A 10,987-nucleotide genomic window follows, 5' to 3' on the forward strand; every position below is an offset into this window, starting at 1 on the left:
AATATCCAAAAATATTCGAAATAAATAAGGATGTTATAGAGATATTTGACTTGTATCTTTATATACATTATTATTATTATTATTATTAAAGTATAATGTTAATATATATTTTTATCTCAATTTATTACTTAATTACGATAAATTGATTCATAATTTTGACGTAAATTCTTTTACTATCTTCATTCCCTTTGACGTTTGCTCTCATTACGTGCCACCTGTTTTGGAATACCAGCCCAACACAGTCTCTCCCTCTCACCACCGTATAAATACACCTCTCTCTTCCCTCTCACTCTTCACACTCTTTATCTCTGTATATTTTCTTCTGATTCACACTCTTCGATCTTCGAGAACTTTCACTCTCTCTCTCTGTAGATCACATAATCTTAGCTATGGCTACTGCTACTCTCTCTCATGTTGATACCGATAAGCTTTCTAACCTCAAATCTGCTGTCGCCAGCCTTAACCAAATCAGGTACTTAATTCTCCATTTTTCGTCTCAAATTTTCCATTTCTGTGCTGTTCTTACATTGTTTTTATTTTTTATTTTTGTTGCTTCATTTTGTTCTGGATCCAGATGCTGATGAATTTTTGAATTTTTTTGGCAGTGAAAATGAGAAATCTGGATTTATTAACCTTGTCGGTCGCTATCTAAGGTACAGTTGGAGTATTATTACTCTGATTTACTAATTAATAATAGTGATGATTAAGGTTGTAATTTATCGGATTTTTTATGTGATTAAATGCTGAATATTTACGTGATTTCTAATTGTTGTGAATAAGTTGATGATTGTAGTGTATTTTTTTTTTTTTACTCATTGGAAAATTTGCATAAATTTTACATGAAGTGTTATTATCTAATTACTAATTTAGAATTGTGATGAGAACTGTAATTTATCACATTGATGTTTTAAAGTCTGAATATTTATGCAATTTGTGATTGTTGTGGATCAGTTGATGCTTTGAAGTATATATTTTTTCTTCCAAATTTTGGAAAATTTACATAACTTTCTGAGCTTTGCACAGATCAAGTTAGTTTACAGCTCGCAATCGAATCACTTGGCATTTCTGATTTTATTTTTGCTTATTGACTGTTGATCTGTCATGGCATTTTGAAATCGTGATTAGAATTGTAATTTATCAGATTCTTGATGTGCTATAATGTTGAATATTTACGTAATTTGTGATTGTTCTGGATCAGTTGATGCTTTGTAGTATAGTACTATTTTTTTCTACTCCTTGGAACATTTGCATCAATTTTCGAGCTTTGCAGATCAAGTTAGTTTGTAGCTTTCAAAACGCGAATCACTGTACATTTCTGATTTTCTTATGTTTTATTTTTGCTTATTGACTGTTGATCTGTTGTGGAATTTCAAAATCGTAGTGGAGAAGCGCAGCACGTTGAATGGAGTAAGATCCAGACGCCAACTGATGAGATAGTGGTGCCTTATGACAATTTAGCACCTCTTTCTGAAGGTATTTGTATTTTTCTAAAATTTATCTTTTTGTCATCTATCATATCGTTATCAACAAGTGTGAGCTTGGTGCATGGATTGTTTCGGATTAGATCCATTTGAATGTTTTTGGCGAGGTGCTTGACTATCTTAATCAATGCAGATCATGTGGAGACTAAGAAGCTTTTGGACAAACTTGTTGTCCTGAAGCTCAATGGAGGCTTGGGCACAACAATGGGATGCACTGGTCCTAAGTATGTATTTGCTGCTTATTTTTTTCCTTGCCAATTTTAGGTCTCAGGTTCTAATCCCAGCGGAGGTCATTTCTTTCCCTCTACCTAAGCCTTGGTGGACAGAGTTACCCGATACCTGTGCTGATGGGAGGTAGCAGTTATCCGGTTGAATAGTCGAGCTGCGTGTTAGCTGGCCCTAACACCACCGTCATAAGATAGTAGAAAACAAATGTATATTGCAAATGTGACTTCATTTAGCTTGCTTTATTGGTGTTAACCCACCTTTACAGCAACAATTTTGGAAGTGAATACTGTTGGTGGATACAAAGCGCTGTACTCAACCTTCTATGTCTTTTTTCATCTGATGCTGCTTTATAGACTAATCTGTCTGGATCCCGGAAATTTCTGAATCGTGTGCACTGGTTGATGTTACCACATGATACTCTGCTTTAGTGCATTCATTAGGGGAGACTATAAAGCGATATACTTTAAGTGGCTATCTATTTTTACTTTTATACTCTGTTTCTTAATGCATGATGTCATCAGATGAGATAGTAATTTAAGTTGTGTTTTTTGGTTGATCGAGGTATCTTCAACCATAAACTTACATGATCTAGTTACCACTAGAATTTGGCGGAGCTGGAATGCTATAAAATATACACACCTACTATACAAATTTGCTGCTTGTGATGCCCTTTTAAGTATTTCTTTAACTATATATAGGGGGGAGGGGAAGGGGAAGAGGAAATCGGGGATGGGATTACAAGATTGGGAATCGGGTAGCCAACCAACTGCACTACTAAGATTCCCCCCTTTTAAGTGTTAAGAACTCAGGTCGCGGTAAAAGTAAGATGGTTTGTGACTGCGTGTAATTAGATCTTGTTCAATCATTCAGCTCCCCTGTTGGAGGCTCTGATCTATCCTCCTTTGTCATGCTGTGAATAATGTGACCATGCAAATGTGTTTCTCCTTTTACCATGTATATCTTTTCAAGTATTTTATACCGCTGGAAGCTAGAGAAAAAAAATAAAATTTAGGAAGACCTGGCTTTCATTCCATTTTCAGAAATATTAGCTTTCAGAAACTTGCAATTGCATACGGATTTGATGTTCTCCTTGTAAAAGAAACATTGTAGTTTCAATTTTATCGATCTCATAGATGCAGGAAACCTGAAGGTTGTGTTTCTTTGATGCAGATCAGTTATTGAAGTTCGTAATGGTTTGACATTCCTTGACTTGATTGTCAAGCAAATTGAGGTACCTGTGTCTTAATGGATCATTTTATCCGTCATGATGTTCCACTTTTGCCTGTTCACCGATTAACTCTTGCTCTGTAGGCCCTCAATGCCAAGTATGGATGCACTGTTCCCCTTCTTTTGATGAATTCGTTCAACACCCATGATGATACACTGAAGGTGAAATAATTTAACTTTGATGTCTACTCTTCCACGGTTAACTTTTTTCCTGTTTGGCTGAGCGCAAGTGATGACTTCTTGCCGTTTCATTCCCTATGTAGATTGTAGAAAAATATGCAAACTCAAACATTGAGATTCATACGTTCAATCAGGTTAGTGTGAATTAACGTTAAGTATCAACCAGCTTGTATCTGCACTTGAAAAGTTTTGGATTTGAAAAGATAAATTAATGTTTTCTGTTAAATATGTACAGAGCCAGTACCCTCGCTTGGTTACCGAAGATTTCTCCCCACTTCCATGCAAAGGCAATTCTGGAAAAGATGGATGGTAATTGACAGTTTAAGATGTGGTTCCTCTGATGATGGCCTTTTAAAATTGAATCTTAATCTGAGATAAGTTAGATATAAATCACTTCATTTAAAAATAGTTAGATCAAAATCATTGAAATTATGATTTTCCTCTTTCCCTTGCTAGCAATTGGGGTTTCATTGTTCTGTTGATCTGAATAACCTGTAACTTATAATGAAAATTTATCTTCATTTAGCTTTGTATGTAGTTTCTTGTTTCATTGGTTATATATTCTACTGTTTTTTCTGCTTCAAGAATGATTACCGAAATGCAGGTAATTTATGTTATGAGACAAAATTATTTGGTAAAGCTGGCTGTTTCATTGGTTTAGCTTTGCTGAATTGCTTACTCCAACCAATATTTCCAGTCGAGTAGACTTTAAGAATTATGATTCCTCGTCCATCTTTTCTAGTCTCTTTCTTTTGTAGATATGGCTACATTCACTTGGCTCAAGTACATTGTTCTCATATACAGGTACCCTCCAGGTCATGGTGATGTTTTCCCTGCTTTGGCGAATAGTGGAAAGCTTGATGCACTACTAGCAAAGGTTTTGGTGCTCATAATTATTGCCTTCTTCTGATTATGGCAGGCATTATGGCGGTTTTTTTTACATTTACTGTTTGCTTGAAATGTTGCCTATTAATTATTATATCTTTCAATCTTCCACAGGGCAAGGAATATGTCTTTGTTGCGAACTCAGATAACTTGGGTGCCATTGTTGATTTGAGTATCCTTGCTATGATTTTTCATTGTTAATTACACTACAGTTTTGTATGCATTTAATGACATCTCAATCATGAAAGATTTTCTCAGTAAAGCTGTTCTCAATTGTCATGTAAAGTGCATTATCTTTTCCTTAATTTTGCATTGCAGAAATCCTAAATCATTTGATCCAAAACAAGAACGAGTATTGCATGGAGGTATTGACTTGATATTGTTCTTTTAGAACTGCATCTTCCTAGGTGAAAATAGTATATAGTTTCTGCGATGTTACAGCTTGATGAGTATTGCAGGTTACACCCAAAACTTTAGCTGATGTCAAAGGTGGCACCCTAATCTCATATGAAGGAAAAGTACAGGTAATGCAATTTATATTTTTTGTTTTAGATTCTTATCTTTGAAGCTCAGAAGCAATTCCGGTCCATGTATCATCTGGAGCACATAGATGTTTCGATAACAACCTACAAACAAGTATAACTAAACTACCTATATCTTGTGTACTTAACTTGAACAATTAAAATATGTCTATAGGAGGAGTTCTGGGGTCACTTTTTATGTTCTGGCCCTTTATATTGCTACCTCCCAAGATTGCACATGTGACCATGAAAAGGCAGTACCTGTGAAGTTAAATATAGTTTGATGATGTGCTTGTATGAGATCTTACTCAAGACAAAGTGCACACCAACTCTGAGATTGGATCTTAGGTGTTAAGCACTAATCCTATGCAGAGGCGGCTGCAGCATTGCGGCATTGGGTTCATTCGAGCCCAGTATTGTTGATGCGGAACATAAAATTTTAGGTAAAAATACACTTGAGTTGCAACAAATAGTAGGTCTGAACCCACTTTTTTAAAAGTACAATGGTTCAATGTTAAGAATCTTAAAGGTTGAGCTTTAGAAGGTGAATTTGGTCTTTGGTCTTGGTGATTTCAGCTGTACCTATAAGTACACATCTAATCAAACTAACTTAAATGGCTGCCTCCTATCATGATTAATCAGTTAATTCAATCTTCTCTGTAGCTAGTCCTAGCTGAGATACTTTAAAAACAAATTAGTTTGAATTGCATATAGAAAGTCCTTCAGATCTGCTGGCACTCATTGTAATTTTCTCGCTTCTCTGAGAGACTCAGGATAGTTATGGTGCTCTGCTTGCATGCCTTTTACATCATATCTATCAATTTGCTTATTAAACATCTGTTTTGTGTGGTGCTGCAGCTTTTGGAAATTGCACAAGTGCCTGATGAACATGTGAGTTGTATCTTCTGTTTCTTCCTCGTTTTCCCTTTGATGCTTTATATGTAAATGTTATTAGAAGGTGGAAACTGGAAAGTTACTTAGGTTTCTAAATATACTACTTTTAGTCCACAGTTCTCTAATTGGACTGAAATTTATTATTGAAATGTATATATCCATCTATGTCCTTTATGTAGCTAGTGTCAAGTTGCAAATGATCATTTATTCTGCTAGATCAATATTTGGTGGTATTATTCAACAAGATGAGTTTGAGGTTGCATTGCTTTTTCTTCCCCAATTTGAATTTTATCCCTTTAACATGAAGGATGTATGTGATTATTCTTTCCATTTCATCCAAGAGGTAGCTAGTTTTGATGTTCAGTTTTCACTTTCTTGATGCAGGTCAACGAATTCAAGTCAATTGAAAAGTTTAAAATTTTCAACACCAACAACTTGTAAGTCGGAATAGTCTTATGACCTACTTTAAGCTTTATATTGGACACTTCCTTGTCAATGAAGCATGTGCTGACTGAATCCTTGCTGTTGCGCAGGTGGGTGAATCTGAATGCTATTAAAAGACTTGTAGAAGCAGACGCACTCAAGATGGAGATTATTCCCAACCCGAAGGTATCAGTTTCTGTTTGTTTAGCATGTGTCCAAGGTTGCAACGCTTTGTATAAGTGCCTGAGGTAGCCAATATTTATTGTCAGGAAGTGGACGGAGTCAAGGTTCTTCAACTTGAAACTGCTGCTGGTGCTGCAATTAAGGTATGCAACCTTAACTCTGTACCTTTAAATACCCAAACTCATACCTTAAAGTCTTGATATTTTTGTCATTTTGGTTTCTCTTTCTTGATGATGTTTCCCCTATCAAGATTACTCATTACCATTTTATTCAACCAGTTCTTTGACCGGGCTATTGGTGTTAATGTTCCTCGATCTCGTTTCCTTCCGGTGAAAGCAACTTCAGATCTGCTTCTTGTCCAGGTTAATTGCAATCTGGCATTGCGTTGATTTCTGATAATATCGATCCCCAGTTAGCTTAAGTGATATGTAGTGTGCTCATTCACCTTTTTATCTTTGCAGTCTGATCTTTACACCTTGACTGATGAAGGCTATGTCATCCGGAACCCGGCCAGGTCTAATCCATCAAACCCAGCTATTGAGTTGGGACCTGAATTCAAGAAGGTTAACATCAACTCCTCAAGTAGATTAGTGCTGTAGAATTATATGACATTTGGCTGAACGCAGTTACTATATTGTCTTCTTAGGTGGCCAACTTCTTAGGTCGTTTCAAGTCTATTCCCAGCATCATTGATCTAGATAGCTTAAAGGTGACGGGTGATGTATGGTTTGGATCTGGAGTTACTCTGAAGGTAATTAGCAAATCTTTGTTCTGTTTCACGTATGCTCCCATTGTTGACGACATATCAACGATATTGTCCTATTTTTGTTTGTGTTATTTCAGAATCTAATAGTGTCTTACATCTTCTGACTTTCCAGGGGAAAGTAACTGTTGCTGCCAAATCCGGAGTGAAGCTAGAAATTCCAGATGGTGCTGTGATTGCAAACAAGGTAAATATAGTTGATCTAAACTACTAATGGAGCTTCCAGATTTAGATTTAACTCAGTTTTTTGACGCTGTTACATCAATTTCCAGGATATCAATGGACCTGAGGATATATAGAGGAGCTACTGGTGCTAAATAGATTTAGCGAGTCTGCAGCAAGTACATTTTGTTTGTACTGAATGTAATTTTGCCTCAAAATTTAAATAAATGAACAATTTTGATTGTTTGCTACAGAAATCTTTATTGTATACCTTATGGAACTCGATATAGTTTGTTTCTTCATATCTCTGTAGCTTGTCTACTTCCTTATTTTCAGGGAATTTGATATACGTCAATCAGCCAAATTTCAACTGATTGCTTAAGAAAATATATGCAAATCTCGTATATGTTTGAAGTAACATCAACAGATGTTTTTGTTATATGATTTTGTTGGATCTTTTTATTCTATTCAAATTGTAAGTAGCTCGGGAGTTCATTTTCGTCTATTACCTGTCGACTGAGTAAAATAGTTGGGTTTCAATGCATAACATGCATACAATTCGAGACCAATTGAAATCCAATTATGTAAAATTCTATATCCTTAAATCAATCAACTAACTACACCTCAATTGGAGATAAATTGAAATGAACTATATAAAGTTTCTATATCTACCTAACCCTATTCGAGCATCTCATACTAATAGATCTACAAAACCATCTTTAGCTGCAGGTAACGGAAGAAACTGAAAGAGGATAACTGAAGGTATTGGCATATTGAAAAGTAACTGTTTGTCCAGATGTTAAAGGTTTTCCGTCATTGACAAGACAGTCATTATAACCAAGTCTCCTAAAAATTGTAGGATTTATGAGTCTTGCTGAACTGAACCAGCCACAACTCAGGTGAATGTTGGAGATGCTGCTACAGCTTTCAAAGACGCACGCGTTCGAGACGATGACTGTGTAGGTCGGAATGCCATTCGGAAGTGTCCCTGAGGGACCTTGGTTTACTGTAATGTTGTCTTTTGAACACGATGTTGGCCCTATTCTGTACTCACCAACATGTCTTTCTTGAGTAGTACCACTTTCCTCATCTGGTTCCAATGCATGGTTAACTTGCATCACTGCATTCAGTACCATCAAAAGATATTAGTAAGAACACTTGCTTCAAGATTTTGATCAACATTGAACATTCATGATATTTAAGAGTAATTGGAGTCAATCCCCAAGGAGGAAAAAATCTCAAAAAGTTAACCGAAAGAAGGGCAAGGGTAACCCGATGTACAAAGTATCCCCCTTCATGCAGGGTCGGGGAAGGGCCACATTCAGGGGCGAAGCTACCTTTTGCTAAGGGTGGTCTTCGTTGAAATATTATGAAAAATTAATGCAGGGTCGGGGAAGGGCCACATTCAGGGGCGAAGCTACCTTTTGCTAAGGGTGGTCTTCGTTGAAATATTATGAAAAATTAACTGTGTATATAAGTAAAATATTAGATTTTAGATGTATATAAAATATATCGAACATCCTTTGTGAGGAAATGTTTTTACTTCTTTAAAGTCTGAACACCTTCGGGGAAATTTTTGGCTTCGTAACTGGCCACATTCCCAAGGGTGTGATGTAGACTACCTACTTTAATGCAACCTTTAGTGGCTACTTCCACAGCTCGAACCCGTAACCTATAGGCCACACGGAGACAACTTTACCGTTGCTCCAAGTTACTCTTCCAAAAGAAGATCCTACTAGAATAACTCCACTTTTCTTTTCTGGTAAAGACTATCAAAAGCATTTTAAAAAAAAAAGAAAAAGAAAAAGACAATGAAAGGGAGAAGGAAAGAAGAGAGCTCATTTATATATACCCGAGAATGAAACAAGCAAGAAAACCAGAACGAGAAGGCTGCGTTCACTGCTCCTCATTGTCATTAAGTTATATTCTTCAAAGTGAAACTTCAAACAAGAAAAGATAACCTAAGGTTGAGGCTACGATACGAAACTCTTAGAGGGATGGGATATTTATAGTGTCTATGTAGTCACTTAAAAGGAAATTGCATATACAAACATTAATTAGTAACCTTAAAAAAATGGAAAACAAATCTTATAGTAAGTCAAAATATACTGATATTGTTAAAGAAATTCTTACTTACAGTTAAGGCAATTGCACGTGATGCTCTCTACAAACATTAATTGGTAGCCTTAAAAAAAGGAAAAAATATGTCTTATAATAGAAGATCAAAATATAGTGTAAGAAAATCTTTTTACACTATCAATGAATATAATTTAAATCCTAAATACATATAGGTTTTGAAGTGTAAGTTGCTTATTGATAACGAAGAGGTTTAATTATAAAATACTACTAGTAGTTCATGCACAGGCGAGCCATAATCCTGTTAATTAATAATATCATGATGCACATGATTAATTAGCGAAGAAGTTCAATTAATCATCAAGAACGAGTTCAACTGCTATAAAATTGCATTGAATAACCTTTTGTTCATTTACAATATTAATGGGTTTGGCTAATTATTTACAGCTTCAAAGCGTTACTATATTTTAATTTCAATTAATTCATCTACGATGCATGAATAGCTAGAGAGTGAAATATAGGGTAAAGAACGGCCCGATGCACAAGGCATCCTGCGTTCATATAGGGTGCGTAGAAAATAACTGCATTTTTTTAAGCACATCTTTATTTCTCTCATTTTTCTCGTAAGCCATCGTTGAATATCCTTTCAACTTCTTACCAAATTTGTTAGGATCGGGAACCCGGGTAGTACGGAATTTAGCCAAACAATGGTATAATGACAATAACAAAGACAATGGAAGTTGATAATAACGGCAATTAAAGAATATAAAAAAGACACAAATTTAACGTGATTCGGTCAAGGTGACCTACGTCTACAAGCGGAGATGAGCAATTTCACTATACCAACAAGAGTACAAAATTAGAGTAAATACTCTAATTAATCACTACTAGAAATTCGGTAAAAACCGACCAAAAAAACCGACCAACGTTGGTCGGTAATGGCCAAAACCCGACCAAAACGCGATCATTTACGTGTGGACGGTATTTTTGTGGTCGAAAAGGAATACCGACCAAAGTTGGTCGGAAATTACCGATCAACTTTGGTCGGTCAATTAAATTAAAAAAAAACATATTGCAAAACAAACCGATCAAAGTTGGTCGGTATTTTAATTATGTAATAAAAAGATTCACCATCTGGGAATCGAACCGGGGTCTGTACTGTGGCAGGATACTATTCTACCACTAGACCATTGGTACATTTTGTTTTAAGATTGTCTTTTATTTGATTTATACTCTTTAATTGTATTTTCGCACGAAAATAACCGACCAAAGTTGGTCGGTTTTATTAAAAAGTAAAATTACCGACCAAAGTTGGTCGGTTTTTTTAAATGACCCGCCGAATTAACCGACCAATTTTGGTCGGTTTTTTTAATATTAATTTTTATTTATTTTAATTGAAAAACCGACCAAAGTTGGTCGGTTTCTTGAAACATAAATTTCGCGGGACTCAAAAATAGTTTCCCGCATTTTTGCGCCAAAGAAAACCGACCAAAGTTGGCCGGTTTCGTAAAAAAAAAATTAAAAAAAATATTTTGAAAAACCGACCAAAGTTGGTCGGTCGACCTTGGTCGGTTTTTGCCGAATTTTTAATAGTGAATCCCAAATACCCCAAGAGAATAACCTCACAAGATCACTCCAAAGAAAGGGTTCACACAAGTATTTCCCAACACTCACTCTCTTATAAAATACTCTATAATGAAATAAAGGAGGAGAAAGAAAGACAAGAGTGAAAAGCTCTTGAATTGGTGTGTTTGCAAATGAGGAGAAACTCCTCTATTTATAGCAAGAAATCCTTGGCCTAATAATGGATATTATGTCATGGCAAATGTCATGATCCACAAATTTGTTATAATGGATATTATGTCATGGCAAATGTCATGAACCACAAATTTGTTATAATGGATATTATGTCATGGCAAATGTCATAAAAATTTGGCCATATTACAAATCTCCACCTTGGCCTA

At 35.6% G+C, this 10,987-nt stretch overlaps 1 protein-coding gene and 1 long non-coding RNA gene across 2 annotated transcripts; both read left to right on the forward strand.

Moving 5' to 3' along the window:
* Positions 1-206: 206 nt before the first annotated feature.
* LOC107810120 (UTP--glucose-1-phosphate uridylyltransferase-like) lies at positions 207-7,249 on the forward strand. Its single transcript, XM_075224650.1, has 21 exons — positions 207-472; positions 606-653; positions 1,382-1,473; positions 1,615-1,705; positions 2,880-2,940; positions 3,021-3,098; positions 3,200-3,250; positions 3,352-3,425; positions 3,921-3,993; positions 4,116-4,173; positions 4,320-4,366; positions 4,460-4,525; positions 5,381-5,413; positions 5,801-5,853; positions 5,950-6,025; positions 6,109-6,165; positions 6,301-6,384; positions 6,484-6,585; positions 6,669-6,773; positions 6,901-6,972; positions 7,058-7,249. The coding sequence occupies exons 1-21, from the start codon at positions 390-392 to the stop codon at positions 7,082-7,084; spliced, it is 1,431 nt and encodes a 476-aa protein (XP_075080751.1). The 5' UTR covers positions 207-389; the 3' UTR covers positions 7,085-7,249.
* Positions 7,250-7,584: 335 nt separating this feature from the next.
* On the forward strand, positions 7,585-8,036 carry LOC142166172 (uncharacterized). Its single transcript, XR_012696362.1, has 2 exons — positions 7,585-7,709; positions 7,807-8,036. It is a non-coding gene; the product is annotated as an uncharacterized LOC142166172 (long non-coding RNA).
* Positions 8,037-10,987: the final 2,951 nt, after the last annotated feature.

The sequence above is a fragment of the Nicotiana tabacum genome, chromosome 11, assembly GCF_000715075.1.
Source record: "Nicotiana tabacum cultivar K326 chromosome 11, ASM71507v2, whole genome shotgun sequence".
NCBI classification, from domain to species: Eukaryota; Viridiplantae; Streptophyta; class Magnoliopsida; order Solanales; family Solanaceae; genus Nicotiana; species Nicotiana tabacum.